The 18,114-nt window shown below is 38.5% G+C and overlaps 3 protein-coding genes across 3 annotated transcripts in view; all 3 read right to left on the reverse strand.

The window, feature by feature from the left end:
• The window catches only part of LOC144642792 (uncharacterized), a 49,161-nt gene that overhangs the window by 1,028 nt on the left and 30,019 nt on the right, over window positions 1-18,114 (reverse strand). Inside the window, exons 9-13 of the mRNA XM_078501870.1 lie at window positions 2,361-2,414; window positions 2,215-2,268; window positions 2,059-2,112; window positions 1,750-1,803; window positions 614-842 (exon numbers count right to left, since the gene is read on the reverse strand). Coding sequence (XP_078357996.1) covers window positions 614-842; window positions 1,750-1,803; window positions 2,059-2,112; window positions 2,215-2,268; window positions 2,361-2,414 — 445 coding nt within the window. The remainder of the gene's footprint in view (window positions 1-613; window positions 843-1,749; window positions 1,804-2,058; window positions 2,113-2,214; window positions 2,269-2,360; window positions 2,415-18,114) is intronic.
• LOC144637746 (uncharacterized) lies at window positions 4,380-12,243 on the reverse strand. The gene is made up of 8 exons (XM_078496826.1): window positions 12,229-12,243; window positions 8,362-8,434; window positions 7,359-7,385; window positions 6,355-6,407; window positions 5,971-6,027; window positions 5,816-5,869; window positions 5,303-5,531; window positions 4,380-5,135 (listed from the first exon to the last, which is right to left on the reverse strand). Exons 1-8 carry the CDS (start codon window positions 12,241-12,243, stop codon window positions 4,510-4,512), a joined length of 1,134 nt encoding a protein of 377 aa, XP_078352952.1. The 3' UTR covers window positions 4,380-4,509.
• LOC144637755 (fibrinogen-like protein A) lies at window positions 14,642-16,114 on the reverse strand. The gene is made up of 3 exons (XM_078496836.1): window positions 16,046-16,114; window positions 15,490-15,718; window positions 14,642-15,267 (listed from the first exon to the last, which is right to left on the reverse strand). Exons 1-3 carry the CDS (start codon window positions 16,112-16,114, stop codon window positions 14,642-14,644), a joined length of 924 nt encoding a protein of 307 aa, XP_078352962.1.

Genomic DNA, 18,114 nt, shown 5'->3' on the forward strand with positions numbered 1-18,114 from the left:
GCCCTATTTAGGTCCCCTAACTATAGTTAACTAAAATAATTTACAATCTAAAATTTAAAATCTAAAATATCTATAGTATCTTTAATATCTGGTACTGTGGCGGCAGTGGTATATAATAAATGAAAGTTCATCCACTTTTTAATGCTTGCTTTAAACCTGTTGACATTAATGTCATGTCCGAACAAATGGTTTGGCAAATCGTTTCATTCCTTAATAAATCTAACAAAGGAATACTTGAAGGCCTTTAACTCTTGCTGATTTCGTTTGGATCTTAAACGGATGGTTAGCTCTAGTGCTTTTGCTTCTACAACACTCGAAATAATCGTTAAAGTCTAAACCATTTAATCTGAACACTGTTTTATAACCAGGTCCGGCCTCAAGAGTCCTCATGGGCCCGATGAGGATAAGTAAGTAAGTACTAAGGACAGGTACTCTCGTCGATGCTGAAGTGAGTTCCAGTTGCATCGTTCTTCGTATCGCATCTCACGGGGTTTTTGCCCAAGAGCAATTCTTGATGATTTTCGTTGTTCTTTTTCATTTGAGGTCTTTGAGAGCAATTTCAAGAAGCACGTGATCAATTTTCTTTATTCCTCGCTGCTCCATTAAAGCTCACCTGAGTTTAAAATATCCAAACAGTGACGACCTGGGTTAGAGGCCACGTGACCTTTCCAAGCTGTCACTAATGGCAACCATGTGTGGCCATTACAAAGTTGCAAGGTCTTCTGGGAAGTATTGTAACGGACAGTGCCAGCGGTATGCAGTGAACAGTTCTCAGCGATGTCACTAAACTTTATTGCCCCTTGTAAAGATTTTCCGGGTAAACCACGTTCTCCTTTTTGGCCCTGAAAAAAGAAAACAACCAATAAGTAAATAAATAAATAATTGACCAGATAAACAATAAATGACAAGGTAGGCTCCAGAAAGTCAATGGCAAAATGGTTGCTTCTTCGAATACAGTAAAAACCCGCAAGTAAGTACATAACATTTAAAAACACGTTTAGCTACAATTTGCATATTAGATCCCATTTTTATAAAAACCTATTAAGCCTCAAATTTGGAAACAGGTTCTTATTTTCCAAAATTGATTAAAAGTATTTATTTTTGGGAAATAATTTTGGACAAAGCACTACTGTGCATGTTTGTAATGTCATAATTATATTCTAAATGACTAGTGATCCATTTTTACATAAGCACTTACATGGTACGCAAATTTTATACAAGGAACAGGCCAAATACAACTAAACGTTTTAAAAGCATCAATGAAAAATAAGAACCTATAAAGAACCTGAATAGCCTAAAGTTTTGTTTACTACAATTTATATAAGAACCTGTTTAGGCTAATCTGGAAAAATTAGGTTTATACGCTTGGGTGTTTACTGTATGTCCTTTTCTTGAGCTAGGCAAACTTATAATTATGAAGTGGACAAATGAACTTATTTAAAATAATTGACGATTGAAAAAAGCATTAGAGGAATCTTGTGAGTGAAAGTTACGAGTAAGAAGTTAAACAGCTTCCTATTTAATTTGTTTAATTACAGTAATCAGGGTAAGCCTGGTGATCAGTGAATTTTAAGTATACTACTTGTAAATGGGGATTGCCACCCAACTTTTTAGAGCACTGCAAAACTAAGTATCTTTTCTTGGCTTTACTGTTAAGACACTGCTCTGAAAGGGAAAATACTTATAAACAAGCTTATCTTGCAATAACTAGATCATTGCTTGGAATATAATAACGAAAGATTAACCAACCTTTGTACCGTTGATCCCGTCACCTCCTCGAATTCCTTGCTCGCCTTTCACGCCCTATACAGAAAAAAAAATACTTTTTTGATAATTTTATAGCCGGAATCACCTCACCTTTACATAGAAGGACATAAAAACTGAACTTTTACAATAATCAATCATTGATTGACAATCAATCAATCAATCTATTAATGTCATACGTGGGACGAGGTTGCTCACACATGTCCCTGCCAGGGGACATGTGAGATAAAAGCGCATTACAGTAATAATTAAAATGTAAAATAACACACAATAAAGAGAACACTCTAAACTAACTTTTGTGCCGTTTATTCCGTCATTTCCTGTTAAACCTTGCTCCCCCATGTCCCCCTGCAATTACGAAAACAACGAGCTTTTAGCTCAATCCTACAAAGTCAAAATGGCAATTTGATAAACTGAAATCGTCGTTCTGTAATGTAGAGATTCAACAACCTTTGTACCATTTATCCCGTCATTTCCTCTTAATCCTTGCTGGCCTTTCTGCCCCTAAAACAATGAAAACAGTAATTTTACGATACCTGAATCATTCCATATAAAATAAAGTTCATCTCAACCCAAAAACAACATTGTGTACCAACCTTCGAACCGTTTATTACGTCGTTTCCGTTCAATCCTTGTTCACCTTTTTGTCCCTAAAATTAAAGAAAATACCGTCCTTTCCATAACTAAATCATTTATTGAAACAGAAAATCAAACTTTGACAACAAATAAAAATACAAGGGATTCACCAACCTTTGCACCGATCATTCCTCCGTTTCCTTGCAAAACTCCTGGCTCTCCATTTTCTCCCTAAAATAAAGAAAAAGAGTCATCACTTGTACTGCGATTCAATTCTACAGATTTCTTCAAGAAATTAAGATCATTGTCGATAAACAGAAAGCTCTAATACCACAAATTGTTCCGGTTGATCAAGATCTCCATCTTTCTACTTTCCTTTATTAACAACAATCTTTTTTTTTTCATTTACCTTTACTCCGTTTATCCCGTCGCGTCCGTCCCGGCCATCCTTCCCTTGGATCAAGACAAAAGAAAGAAGATCGTTTAGTTCTTTCTCCTTTTACTTACTTACTTACTTTTGTAAGTAGAGAAAAAGTGGATTTTTTGCCTGCTTTAACTGACTTCAGTACAATTTTAAAGTTTCTTCGATCGAAAACTAAAACGAACAGCTTGCTAGAACTCAGACTAAAAAATAACTGCTTTGAGTTGCCTAACTTATCGAAACTGAACGAAAATTATTTTTCGACTTCTGACAAAATTCCACTGTTGTCAATGTTGAAATTTTTATTTCTGATACCGTCTTTGCCATCCCGGCCGTCTCTACCTGAAAATAAAAAGTAAAAATGCTCAAATTAGCCAAAAATTCATACCCAAGAAAAGCGTGATTCAAAGCAACTGAATAACACCGGATTATGAAAGCAATATTTCACGCTCTCACCGTCGCGGCAGTAGCAGCATTCTTTTAAGGACGTCTTTCCACATTGGTTTTGCTGTGTCCCATTTACAGTAGCCTGAAAAATAAACTCCTGTTGCATAAATATCGAGAATGTCGTAGATCTAAGAGCAAACTGAACATTTCTTAGAAAGCGCGCGGCAATGTAAAATTGGCAAAAGTTTCCAGTTGTAACAAATGCCCTTCAACTTTTCAGAGGTCAACTTTCAAATTACCTTTTTAGTCGATTGGTTCTGAGTGCTTGCAAAAGAACACAAGATAAAAACCAAAGTTATCACAAAAAACAAGCGAAACATTTTAACTTCCTTTCCTTTGTTAAAGTTGTGCTTACAATGAAAGAACTTTGCGATAAATGAATATTTTTATGTCGGAAATTATGTTTACTCTATAGAAAAACGAGAAAAAACGGCATGAGCAAGTAGCTAGACTGTCTTTATTATGATAATTTCGTTGATGAGTTGTTTCAGTACAAGAAAACAATCAAAGTTTTCCTATTTTAACTTCTTTTTTACTAGTCTCTCATTTCTTAATTTATATTTCTCATATGGGTTTGAATTTAAAATAATCAAAGCGGATCTGGCGTAATTTTAGACAAATAAATCCTCTGAGAATACAGAGTCAATAGAAACGTGTGCAAATAGAAATACTCACTCCACTGTTTATTTTTATTTGCTGTGACAGTTTTCTCTACACCTTGACACCGCATCTTTAACTTAACTTTGTATACACTATATCATAATGAAACTAAACTTACAAGAGAAAGTGTTGCTTACTTGTGACGATTCAAAAACGTTTTCAGCTGCTAAAAACTGAACTAATCTTTTTGATTTATAAAACCAAATTGCAATAAAAATTAAAACTATTTTGCCCATTAGACGCTTATCTCCAACTTGATGGTCAAGGTAACTCGAATGTTAAAAAGGGGAACTTTCAAACTCAAAGGAAGCCTTGCATAGCTCTGATAGTAACGGCCCCCTGAAAGTAAGGATACGAGATAAAATCTCACTGTCTTTAGCAAATTCGAAAGGGCTTTCGCTACGGTGGCGATCTTCCAAAACTAGTAGCGACCGCCAAACGCGACTCGAGGTGTTATAAGAACCATGGAAATAAGTGGAAAGATAAAAACAACAAACAAGTAACTGTTGAAACAGTTTTATTTCATCCGGCTACAGAGTTAAAGCATTCTTTAAATTGACCAAGCTTGTTCTTCTCACTTATCTTAACCCCAACACCTTTTTTTACTCGACATCACCTTGGGTTTAGTTTTCAGTTTGTTTCTATCGCACCATCACCCAGATTGGTTTGTTCAGATAACAGTAGCCCGCGATACACTTGGTACCACGCGCCTTGCTGTCGTCGGAAGTGACGTAGTTGTTTGTGCTGTCAGCACCACTCCACATGTCAAGCCACTTGTCTGTGCCACCGTGAGTTTCCGAGATCCCATATTTGGAATAGAGAGCCAAATTGCTTATTGTGGCAAAACCTTGAGTAGGACTTCTCTGGTTTTTATCTGCTGGGCTGTACTTGTAAAACCCGTACACGTTCCTGTGTATCGAACTAAATTTTCCCATTAAGAACTTTTCAAACTCTGTTTTGTCGCTTTGTGGTGCGCCTGCCATCCTGTTGTAAATAACCCGGATGGTGTTGACGTCAGCAAACCGGAACATGACCTCTTCCCAGTCCCCCATGTCAGGGTGGATATGACTCGCGGCATCTGCGTTCTTAGTTTTGGCGGCCATTGACGAGAATACAGTTTTGATGAAGAAGAAACTTGTGGAGACCTTTGTGGCAACTAGGGTCCAGCCTCCACGCTCAGTGTCCATGTCGCAAAATGCCTGGAACGAGTCATCTGTTGAGCCACCGTTTGGATCGATCCAGTAAAATCCGCTGCCACGACTCTGACCTGAGCAAATTTAAGATGAAACAGTGATAAAAGTAAAAAAAAAATATATATATAGTGGAATGGAAACACATTTCGGTAATATTTTTTGCCTAAATGAATAACGAATCTAATGTATAACATTATTCAATGTATGTTTGAGCGCGATTTCAAAATACGCGTGAACTCACCTAAATTTAAAATATCTAAACAGTGACGGCCTGGGTTATTGGCAACCTGACCTTTTCTTTCAATCACCAATGGCAACCATGCGCTTCCATCACAGAGCTGTAGAGCATTCTGGGAAGAATTGTAACGGACGGTGCCAGCGGTATGCAGTGAACAGTTCTCAGCGGTGTCACTAAACTTGATTGCTCCATATTGGGGTTTTCCTGGTAAACCGCGTTCGCCTTTTTGGCCCTAAAAAAGGAAAAAAACGACAAAAAATTCTAACCCCGTAAATTAAAAAAAAAGCAAACAAGCTAAGCCTTGGCCACTTTCAACTTATTCAGTTTGGAGGGAAGGGGGTGGGTTGGGGTTTATTATCTAAAAAGATTTTACGTTTCAAAAGTTTTCTGGAGCGTATTTATCAAGTGCTGATAATAACAGACTCGTTTCTTCAAAGTAGAGTATTAACCAAAATGAAGCATGAAAAGAGCAAAACAACTGACGTAAGCTGCAATATTTACAAAAAATTCACCAACCTTTGTACCGTTTATCCCGTCATTTCCTCTCAAACCTTGCTCGCCTTTTTCGCCCTAAAATGAAGAATACGCTAGTCTTGTCAAAAAATAGTGTTGATTATAAACATGAACTTTCCTCGAAAAAACAATAGGCTAATAAACAGAAATCCACAAACCTTTGCACCGTTTTCTCCGCCATTTCCTCCAGAAAACACTGTGTCGCCTTTATCACCCTAAAATAAAGGAAACATTGCACTGAATTAAGATTCCTGACTTCACTTTGTTTTCTTCTGATTTCTAAGATTTTGCAGTCAAACCTTTCAGTAAGAAGTCTTAAACCCACCTGAACTGTTTTTCAATATCTATACATTTTCAGGCAGGCGGATGATGGGAACAAAGAAAACGTCAACTAGCTAGAAGACACTATCTTGAAATCCATTGAATTCTCAGAACTTACTTATGTTTCAAGTTTGTGCGTTTTGGTTAATGGTTAATCTGGCTTGCGAATCGCGCGATCTTCTTTTAAGGTAATTAAGCAACAATTCGCGATTTTTACCAACCTTCACTCCGTTTCTCCCGTCGCGTCCGTCACAGCCATCTTTTCCAGGGAGACCTTGGATTGAGAAAAGAGAGAAATAAATTTGTTTAGCTGTGTCTGTATTTTTCTGTAAATTATCCTGGGAGTTTTTACCACGGTAAATCGTCTCAGTTGAATTTTCCCATGAAGGAGGGGAGTTAATAAAATTTGTGAATATCTCGAGAGGTTTATTCTTGTTAAACCTCTTGAAATCCAGGCCCCATTGTCGGCGAGCTGGTCTTAGCGAAAACTGCGTTTTTCAAGAATCTTTGTACAACATATACAAATTGATTTTTTGTGAAAAACTGCCCCAGGCGGTCACACTGCGCTCCGACCTGGGCAAAAAGGTAATTTTGGGACAGACTCAAAGTTTATTTAAACATGAAGTTTTGACCCTGTCACAGTAAACACCAAGATTTCTGAGAAACCAACTACCAGTGCCTGACTTGATTTTAGAATTAATGAATTCTCCCGATCGTTTTGTGACCATGCAATTGATTAAATTTATATCATCTTGTTTTGATTTACGTAACAAAATACTATCAATGTAATTAATTTTGTATGAATCATTTTTGTTTTTTACTATATATTATTATTTTATTATTTTTATTATTATTATTACTAAATAAGTTTACGCTTTTGCAATATTGTAACAAATTTACAGTCATGCAAATAAAGCTTGTTGTTGTTGTCTGAGAAATCTTGGTGTTTACTTTGAACAAAACACAAGGATTTAGTGAAAGCTTCAGGGAACGAATTTAAATGTAACTGAAGTTGAAGTAGATTTATCGTTATAAACTGAGGTTGCTCGGGCAGTTAGAAGATCAAAATTACAGTTAACTTATGTTTGCCAACATTAAAATATATATTTAAAATAATTAGTTGGTCGAGCTTAATAATCCGAGTGAGAGAAGTCTTAACAAAGACTCGCTGTGTTGGTGCGTTCGAGTCATCTCCCGAGTCTTGAAAGTGAAAAACGTTTCTTACCATTTTGACCATCCCTACCGTCTCTACCTAAAATAAAGAAGGAAAATGTGACCCTCCACGGGATTCGGGACACTTTGGTGTTGACATGCGCACGACACGCTCGCACGGTTATAACACGACACGCTTAGCGTGTCAAGAACTTCGATATGCGCATAACTAATAAGCAAAACAAAAGCTAACGTGCTCCGTGTTGGTTCCCTTTGTTCTTGCCTGCTCGACACGGAAAGCTTTGTTTTCTTGACACGGTGTAATAGGCTTTGTTTTTTGACACGGTACGAGCTAAGCTTCCGTGTTTCGAGAAGGTTTTGTTGTTTGACACGGTAAGAAAGGGGTTTGTTTTGACACTTTACTTTTCATTGTGTTTAGTTTCAACATAGCTCAAAGTCTCATAACACTATTTTTGACGAAATCAAATTCGAAATGCCGGTAGAAGTGATTATTTAAGTTCATCAGTCGGATTAGATTTAATTTGCCCTGAGTGCGATATGCAATGAACCCGCGAATTTAAGTGGGGTATCAAATGGTCTTTGCGAGAATTTGCGAGCATGCGAGCACAGCGTTTTTCTTTGCGAGCACGAGCATTGACAAAAATTAGCCTTGCGAGCAACGAGCACTTTACAAAAACCTACCTCCACTAAAAACCGAGCATGCGAGCACTTGTAAAAATGTGCGAGCACGAGCAAACGAGCACCCACTAAAACTATGCGAGCATTGCGATCACTGCGACATTTTGATGGACCATTCATGACCCCTTAAGAACTTGATATCCAAAGGTAGATCTGTTTAAAACGCCCTATTCGCCCAAGACTTGAGGACATTTTTTTCCTGAGACTGATGTTGTAATTCTTTCGAACAACACTACTGAAATGCGAGTTTGGGCGTGTCAACACCAAAGTGACCAAAATCCCTTGGAGGGCCACAAATTTGCCGTGAGGACGCCGGAAAACACGAAGAAAAAGTGAAAAACAACGAGGATTCTAAAAGGATTATTTTTTGTTCTCACCGTCGTGACCGTTACAGCATTCTTTCAAGGAAGAGTTCTCATACTGGCTTTGTTGTGTCGCGTTTGCAGAAACCTATATAACAAAAAAAAATGATACCGCAAAACCGCTAGAAAGCATATATTTAACTCGCGCGGAGTTATAGAATTCACAGTGAATAACGAAAGAATGAGTTGCGAAATCAAATCGTCTACAGGAGAAACTTTAAAATATGCTTGTTAACTTTTCGGCTTCAAAACTTGCCTTGTTGGTCGATTTATTTGCGTTTGTCAAAGAACATAAGATAAAAACCAAAACGAACGCAAAAATCAAGCGAAACATTTTTACTCCCTCTCTTTAGACAGGCTTTCGCTTTAATGACAGAAATCAATATTTTGAATCTGTTTACCGTATACTCAAACACGAAAAACGGCAAAAAAGTAGCTACACTTGATTTGTTATGATAAATTGAATGCTAAAACAATACTATTAAAAACGATTACACAATGTCAGCCACATTGGAGGTTAAGCAAGGCGTTAAGAGACTTGTTTCAGTGAAAGGCCGTATGATCTGAATTTTACTCTTTTTACATACAAGCACAAGCACAAGTATAAAATTGCAATGAGCTTGGGCTTTTGCTTGAGTCGAAGCCGTTTTCACTGTGCTTGTGTCGCTAGTGAAAACCAGGCTTAACTCAGCGCAGAGTCGAAGGTCGACTTGTGGAAGGTCTATCTCATTTCCATGTTGACATGTGCTAAGTTGATCTAAGTTGCCTGTGCATGGAAGGAATGATCCATTTAGAGATCTCTTATGGGAAGTTACAATGTTGTTTCGTAAGCAGAAGAACGCAGCGTCAAATTAGGACGCGGCGGAGCGCGGAATAGAAAACAAACTGACAGCCCTGTCGACGACTAGCGCGCAGTTCTTGAACGCCGTTGCGTTCTGGTTGTAACGTGGAACAACGCGGGGCGCGTCAATGCAGAGAAATTCGAGTGCGTTCGTAAGCTTGGAATAGTTTGGGCACTACTTGATTTCCACTTTCGGTTCTGACATTGCCAGAACACAACTTCATTTTGCATGTTCTACGTCGCGACCAGAACGCAACGGCGTTCAAAAACTGCGCGCTAGTCGCCGCTTCATCTTTTCTAAATCTGTTTGGTGCGCATGTATATAGCACAACTGAAAGTGCCTTTATTTAAGGTGTTCCCTTACAATGGGGTTACAGTCAAAATAGTCAGCGCGTGCCGTCGATTATTCCGGAATAGTTTTGATTAACGGCGAACGGATTGCATTATTTGTTTCAAAAATTCAAATTCAATTTGAATATTGGAAATCATCCAACCGTAAACACGTGAACACGTGAACCTGTCAAAAATTAACCAATCAAATTCGATAACTTTTGACAGGTTCACGTGTTTACGGTTGGATGATTTCCAATATTCAAATTGAATTTGAATGTTTGAAACGAATAATGCAATCCGTTCCGGTGAGGGTAAAAGGAGGAATGAGTTTGCGGAATGGCATGTGGCATGACTTGCGGAATGGCATAATTATGCGGAATGTAATTTACGCGGGATGACTCATTGACATAAATTTTACTGAAGAGCGCGCCAATTTTTAAAGAGCAGACGCTTTATTAAATACTGCGGGCTTAATGATGACAATCGATTGAAGATAGCGTTCTTCACGGATTCTACGAAAAATATTTCGGCGACCAGTGTTTCCCCAATGCTAAGGATTGCCCATTCTGTGGACGGTTTATCGCTTTTAGTCAAAAGATAAAAACAGCGACGGAAAAGCATCCGACCGTAGATCTTTATACTACAAACCGAAAAATGCCTCGGATACATCTTTGTATTAATATTCATGTAGCGGTTATTAATACTGTATAAGTTAAACAAAACATCGAGACAGAAAGTCGAGTTTTGGCGGATGTCATCACAGCCTCAGTAAGTAGAGGGTACAAAGCACAAAGCAGAGAGATTACGAACACTACGGCATATTTGTTTCATTAGAAGTCTACTAGCCCTGCTTTTCGTTAGTCTCCTTCGCAGCCGCTCGGGCTGAAATGACGCAACGCTCCCGTTTCGGCTCGAGTGCCGGGCTGCGAAGGAGACTAGCTTTTCGCCTCCCATTATGAAGACTATATAAACTCAGTGGAAGACTTGAACATTAACTTAAAAAAGCGGCAACCGACCGCCGATCGAGTAGAGCGAAACTTTCTGCACGGTAAAAACAAGCTATCGTATTTCAAATCTAGCTCGCATTGCAGGTTTACCGATAAGGCAGATAAGGAATCCGGCGAGTAATTATCACTTCCTACTTGTTGTGAATACTTGGCTTTCTCTTAGGAAAAGAAAATCATACGCTAAACATACATTTTATTTTACCGCAAAGATCACGAGACGCACATCGATAAAATCCACTGCGGTGTAAATAGTGTCACACCAGCGGAGAAGCCGTGTCACGATCTTTTCATCGCTATAATAAAAAGCTAGAAATATACCAAAAGTAGTTGTCTTCAATGAAACCACTAGCTTTTTCCCACCCCTAGCAAGTTTTGATTTAGAAAGAAACGATTCCTGGAACAAGGCAGTGACACGGTCACACATTATTTCGCGGGCGACTAACAACACGTCACTTGCTTTCATTTTATATTTAAATGCGTTGTCTTTTTAAAAACTTCTCTTCAAATGGGTTGAACTTGACAGTTGTGTGTCTTGCCTTGAAGTACGTAGCTTTAGAACGAATATCGTTCTGTATTTTGAGGCAAATAGACGAGAGTTTTCATTCATGTTAACAGAACTACCCACACGCAGCTAGTCAATAATTCAAGTCCTCGGAAGCGTCACGGCAAATAGCGAAAATAATTTCTCTGCTTCTGTTCGGCGTAAATCGGTGATTTGAACGGTGAAATGATCTTTACAACGATGTTCTATGGAAGTTTCCTCGTCCATACTGTTCAGTCCTTGATTGTTTGAGCCAGCAGTATTTAACAAGGCGGCTTCTCTTTTAAAATTTGGCGCGCTTTTTAGTATAATTTATGTCAATGAATCATTCCGCGTAAATTACATTCCGCATAATTATGCCATTCCGCAACTCATGCCACATGCCATTCCGCAAACTCATTCCTCCTTTTACCCTCACCGAATCCGTTCGCCGTTAATCAAAACTATTCTGGAATAATATGCGGCACGCGCTGACTATTTTGACTGTAACAATTTAGAGTTGTCTGTAGCCAGGATCACAACTTGAGTGTGCTCTTAAGGAAGTGTTCCCTTAAGGCTGGTTTTAACTGGACAAAGTCACAAGAAGAATAGCATAATAAGGAAAACACTCATTCTTAGGCCGTCCTCACATAGCACAAGCATAAGCACGAGGGAATTTTTAAGTAGCGTGACAGTGACTGCCTTTTTTTATTTTTGGGAATTGCATTTAAATTATCCAGTGATATTTTTAAACTTCCTTCGAAGATTTAGAGACGAACAAGAAAACGTCATTATTTTGTAGACGATAATGCACGATAGCTCAGCCAATCAGATGTAGTATTTGCATTACAACACTAGTAGAATTATACTAGTTGTACCTATCGGTAAGTGCCAACAAGCGAAATACTCATGTTTGTTCATAAGAACAGATATTGAATGGTTTTTGATAGAACTATATTTGAAATGACCACTGATATGATAGCCTGCTGTGTCATTTATGAACACCAGAGGAATAGCACTTTTTTTGCATATTACCTAAAATACAATTTACCATATCAGATATTGAATGGTTTTTGATAGAACTATATTTGAAATGACCACTGATATGATAGCCTGCTGTGTCATTTATGAACACCAGAGAAATAGCACTTTTTTTGCATATTACCTAAAATACAATTTACCATATCAGTGGTCATTTTAGTGAGCGTCGCTTTGAATTGATGTTATTCCTACGCGGAGCGAAAATGCGTGCTAAATAAAATATGAACGGTATTTGATTTGGAATAAATAATCGGTCAAACAATTACTATAAACACAATCAACACTAAAAGGAAGCATTTACCCGACTTCAGCATTCTCATAAGTCAAGAAAACTCTATTTGAAGTCAACAGTCCGCTTTTGATTTTCATGTCTCTCTTCGATCGTAAATCAAAGGACTCCAAAGTCGAAAGATTATTTCATCGCTTTGAAGACCTTGATGTTCATTTTTTCGGCGGTCGAATATTCTGTAGGGTATTCTCTTTCGACTTATAATTCCCTAAGGGTGTATTTATCGGTAAAGGGATGAATGACCACATTGAAAATTTTAACAGCGAGCCGCGTGGACGCCATTTTGGTCATTTGCTCTCTAGCAAGGAGTGAGAGACTGGGAACCAGTTGGGAAGAACAATACAACCCAAATATGGGGTTTACTTACATCCAAATATGGTAAAAAAAAGTCCCTTACGCAGAACTTAAGATTTTCTCTGCCTATACACTCATACGCACACGGCTCTATGATTCTGCCGCCTCGACAGCCTCACCTCTTGGCTCGGCTGTCTCGTTGGCAACTAACATGTATGTCGAATAAATGAAAAAACGATATTAAAAATACGTTTGTGTCCTATTCAACTTGAAACTTGCCTTGTTACTCGATTTGTTTTTGAGCGCTCGCAAAATAATCCAACTAGAAAAAACAAAATCAAGGCGAAAACACCGAAATATTCCAGCCGGCCTCTCCCTTATATTAGCAGATTTTCATTCCAGTAAGAGAAATCAATGTTGTTTATGTTTTTCACACTAAACCGAAACAGGAAAAACACGGTGCGACCGAGCTAAGAGATCATTTGTTGTGATAAATCAGTTCAATGTTGAGCAGTGCTATTTTTATACATGTATCGTCACAATGAATGTCGAGTAAGGTGTAATGAATACTTTGTTTCAGTGAATGGGCAACCGACTGTATCGTCACTCACAAGGCTAGTCCTAGTCCCTCGAGTCCTCTTCTCTTTTGAAGGGAATGGGACGAGTACAAGACTGAAGCCTCACGCCACTTTCCTATTGAAAACGGAGGCTCTGTGTATGTGTTAATTAGGGAAAACGAAAATTTTTTACAAATTACAAATGTTTTCTCTCACCTTGTTACTGTATTGAAAAGTTTTGGTTGTTTGGTTTTGTTACTCGAACATATCTTCTTATTGTCACGACCAGTTCTCTAACTCCAGCTTTACTTAAGTTTAATTAGTTACCAGTATTTCTTTACTGTCAGCGTAAATTAAATAAACGTGATGTTTTCCTTGCTTGTTTTAACATTGTCTAAAAAACTTCTTGTTTTATTAAAGATCGATTAGACAACTAAAACTGTTGTTATCTTGCGAAGACAAAGAAACGCCTTTTGTTAAGAATATAGTCAGGAAAACTACCAGTCTTGATAAAAAACTGCTGAACAAGTTTTTATTTTTTCCAGTTTCAAGTTTTAAGGATCCCTTCACTTTAACAATTTTGCTTTTCAAATGTTTCATTACCTCGTGTTAAATATGACAATATGCAGGTACATTACAGTGAGCACCCGCAATGTACTTATTTCAGGAAAGTTTGCTATATCGTTACACAGTTTGCTATATTCCCCTACACCTTATTTTAACTTGTCAGCATCTAAAGTGCTCAGTTTCTATCGCACCATCACCCAGATTGGTTTGTTCAGATAACAGTAGCCCGCGATACACTTGGTGCCAACCGCCCTGCTGTCGTCAGAAGTGACGTAGTTGTTGGAGCTGTCAGCACCACTCCACATGTCAAGCCATTTGTCAGAGTGAATGTGCCATTCCGAAATCCCATAGTTTGAACCGATAGCTAATCTGGTAATTGAGCCAAATCCCACAGCGGGGGTTCTCTTGTTATGATCTGCTGGGCTGTACTTGTAAAACCCGTACATTTTCTTGTCCAACCGAGCAGATTTTCCCATTAAGAACTCTTCGAACTCTTTTTTGTTACTTTGTGGTGCGCCTGCCTTCCTGTTGTAAATAACCCGGATGGTGTTGACGTCACTAAACCGGAACATGACTTCTTCCCAGTCCCCCATAGCAGGGTGGATATGACTCGCGGCATCTGCGTTCTTAGTTTTGGCGGCCAATGTTGAGAATCTCGTTTTGATGAAGAGGAAGCTTGGGGAGACCTTTGTGGCAACTAGCGTCCAACCTCCACTCTCAGTTTCCATGTCGCAAAAAGCCTGGAACGAGTCATCTGTTGAGCCACCGTTTGGATCGATCCAGTAGAGTCCACTGCCACGACTCTGACCTGAAGTAAAAGAAATTTTGATTTAAAGAAAACTTCATCTATCGCACCATCACCCAGATTGGTTTGTTCAGATAACAGTAGCCCGCGATACACTTGGTGCCACGCGCCTTGCTGTCGTCAGAAGTGACGTAGTTGTTTGTGGGGTCAGCAGTATACCACATGTCAAGCCACTTGTCAGTGCCAGCGTGGAGTTCCGAAATCCCTTCCTTTGAACGAAAATAAAACGGAGATATTGTGGCAAAACCCACAGCCGGGTTTCTCTGGTTCTTATCTGCTGGGCTGTACTTGAAAAACCCGTACTCGTTCTTTCCCATGTTCGCATATGTTCCCATTAAGAACTTCTCGAACTCTGTTTTACCGTTTTTTGGTGCGCCTGCCTTCCTGTTGTAAATTACCCGGATGGTGTTGACGTCAGCAAACCGGAACATGGCTTCTTCCCAGTCCCTCATGTCAGGGTGGATATGACTCGCGGCATCTGCGTACTTAGTTTTGGCGGCCATTGTTGAGAAACTAGTTTTGATGAAGAGGAAGTTTGGGGAGACCTTTGTGGCAATTAGGGTCCAGCCTCCACTCTCAGTGTCCATGTCGCAAAAAGCCTGGAACGAGTCATCTGTTGAGCCACCGTTTGGATCGATCCAGTAAAGTCCGCTGCCACGACTCTGACCTGAGGGAATAGAAAATGAAATCCTGATTAAAGAAATAATTAAAGCGGGATGCCTTTTTACTTATTTTGTCTTTTGTTAAGGTTTTAGTAAAAAATTTTTATCTAAAATGAATAAACAAATAAGTAACGTCATTTACTTTGTGTTTAAGCGCGATTTTTAAAAGGCAGCTAAAGGCGCCTGATCAACTTTCTTAATTCAATGCTGCTCCATTGAAAACTCACCTGAATCTAAAATATTCAAACAGTGGCGGCCTGGGTTAGAGTCCACGTGACCTTTTCTTGCAGTCACCAAGCGAAACCATGTGCTGCCATCACAGAGTTCCAAGGCCTTCTGGGAAGTATTGTAACGAACGGTGCCAGCGGTATGCAGTGAACAGTTCTCAGCGGAGTCACTAAACTTGAATGCACCATATTGGGGTTTTCCTGGCAAACCGCGTTCGCCTTTTTGGCCCTAAAAAAGGAAAAAAAACGACAAAAAAATGTGTTTCGAAGTCCGTTGAAAGTAAATAGTAATTTCTTCTAACCCCGTACATTAAAAAAAAAAAACAAGCTAAGCCTTGACCACTTTTAACTTGTTCAGTTTGGAGGGAAAGGGGTGGGTTGGGGTTTATTATTACAAAAGATTTTACGTTTCAAAAGTTTTTTCGAGCGTATTTATTAAGTGCTGATAATAACAGACTCGTTTCTTCGAAGTAGAGTATTGACCGAAATGAAGCATGAAAAGAGCAAAACAACTGAAGTAAGCTGCAATAAGCTGTAGTACAAAAAATTCATCAACCTTTGTACCGTTTATCGTTATTTTGATTTTCCTAAGCGAAGGAATAGTTCCAACGCTGTGGTATGCCATTTATGATATTAAAACCAAAAAGTTTCGGAACTCTATAGGTTTTAATATTTCGGCTTTTACTGTTCATGTAAGTAACGGATATGAAGACTGCAGAAACAACGATTCGAATGAACTGCCGAGTGAACAGCCAAACATGTGCGTAAGCACCTGAAAGGTCTGAACAAACTGACTGAGCAGACGAAGGTCGAAAGTGCAGAAAACCTTCCATAAGACTGACTGACTAGAGAGTTTACAGACTAGATGGTAAAGAAAAGTCCTAATAGTTATGCTTGTGTAAGTAACAGACTCAATGACTGGCTATGGTGGTTTACTTAGTAGTGATCTGTTATCTTTATTTAAATTTATCGCTTAGATAAATTACTATTTTAGTTTAATTAAGGAATTTATAATAGTGAGCTCACTAGTAAGTTTTCTTTGATCGGAGTAGATTGTCATGAAAGCTCAGAAAGTCTGTCATTCTCGTCAGGGGCGCAGTGACAGACCCTTTAGAGAGATAATTAATTCGCTAACAGTAGAGCTAGAAAACAGGATAAGCGCGCGCGGGAATACGTTACATTGATCTATTTTCCGTATTGTAACGTACCGTTAACTAAAAGCCAAATCAGGGTAAATCTCTCTAAAACCACGTTTCAAACTGTGGTACCACAGCTGGCCCTACGTGGCTGAGCTAACTGTTTACAATCTATACCGATGATACGTTTACAAAACTTTAAAACTGGCAAAAATCTAATGACCTAAGTTAGGAAAGTTCGTTTGATGTGTTTAACAATTGATGATGAGATTACTTTACTAAAAATTTCCGTAAACTAAATAAGCTTTCGCAGTTATGTTTTAAACATTGTTATTAGGATTTAATTTCGGTAAATTAAATCTCTTAAAAACAAAAAATAATTTACTCACCATCGGAAAAAGCTGAGCGCTTGGCACGGAACAAACTCGCTTGGTCGTTTTTATTTGTTAGCTCGCGACGGTTTGTTGTACACGCGTACTTTAAATTTGAACGTTCGGATCATGCGTGCGCGCGCAATCTGGGCACCAAAAAGAGTGGGTATTAGCATAGCGCGCGGTTAAAATAAGTGAGAAAAAAGTTTTGACGTCTCAGGACAATACCTTGATATTAAAATCCAAGAATTGTACCAAATTCGGCTATGTTACTTGACGACTGTCTATTGGGTTTTACTTGGTAGTAACAGGTTGTCTTTACAAAAAAAAAAAAAAAAAAAAAAAAAAAAAAAATTGTTTCATGTTATATTATCTTGGTTTAAAACTGAATTATTTTATACCTAACAAAATGGCAAAATCCACTGAAAGTTTACGGGCCATGAGCTCTCCTTCCCGGATACATCCAACCGTCTTTACAAAGAAATTGAGTGCCATAGACAAACCATTTCTTTGTGGGTACTAACAAGGTCGTTTTATAGACGTATTCGCCTATCTCGAAACGAAAAGAGGTCCAGCACAACTGACCCACGGAGGACTGGATCTTGAGTTGGACATGGTCCGCCATATGGTGGGATCGAGATCCGGCATATGGTTAAAGCAAATTGTTATTTTGATTTTCCTAAGCGAAGGAATAGTTCCAACGCTGTGGTATGCCATTTATGATATTAAAACCAAAAAGTTTCGGAACTCTATAGGTTTTAATATTTCGGCTTTTACTGTTCATGTAAGTAACGGATATGAAGACTGCAGAAACAACGATTCGAATGAACTGCCGAGTGAACAGCCAAACATGTGCGTAAGCACCTGAAAGGTCTGAACAAACTGACTGAGCAGACGAAGGTCGAAAGTGCAGAAAACCATCCATAAGACTGACTGACTAGAGAGTTTACAGACTAGATGGTAAAGAAAAGTCCTAATAGTTATGCTTGTGTAAGCAACAGACTCAATGACTGGCTATGGTGGTTTACTTAGTAGTGATCTGTTATCTTTATTTAAATTTATCGCTTAGATAAATTACTATTTTAGTTTAATTAAGGAATTTATAATAGTGAGCTCAC

This window comes from Oculina patagonica, chromosome 2 (assembly GCF_052425735.1).
Source record: "Oculina patagonica isolate OP01 chromosome 2, crgOcupat, whole genome shotgun sequence".
Classification (NCBI taxonomy): domain Eukaryota; kingdom Metazoa; phylum Cnidaria; class Anthozoa; order Scleractinia; family Oculinidae; genus Oculina; species Oculina patagonica.

Excerpts from the sequence above, each read along its gene's own strand:
- LOC144637746 (XM_078496826.1), bottom strand. Across the intron at positions 7,386-8,361 it reads ATGCTGTAACGGTCACGACG|GTAGAGACGGTAGGGATGGT; the intron begins GTGAGAACAAAA and ends TCTTTATTTTAG. Across the intron at positions 5,136-5,302 it reads TTTAGATATTTTAAATTTAG|GTCAGAGTCGTGGCAGCGGA; the intron begins GTGAGTTCACGC and ends AAATTTGCTCAG.
- LOC144637755 (XM_078496836.1), bottom strand. The coding sequence starts at position 16,114 with ATGGCATACCACAGCGTTGGAACTATTCCTTCGCTTAGGAAAATCAAA. Across the intron at positions 15,719-16,045 it reads TAACGATAAACGGTACAAAG|GGCCAAAAAGGCGAACGCGG; the intron begins GTTGATGAATTT and ends TTCCTTTTTTAG. Across the intron at positions 15,268-15,489 it reads TTTGAATATTTTAGATTCAG|GTCAGAGTCGTGGCAGCGGA; the intron begins GTGAGTTTTCAA and ends CTATTCCCTCAG.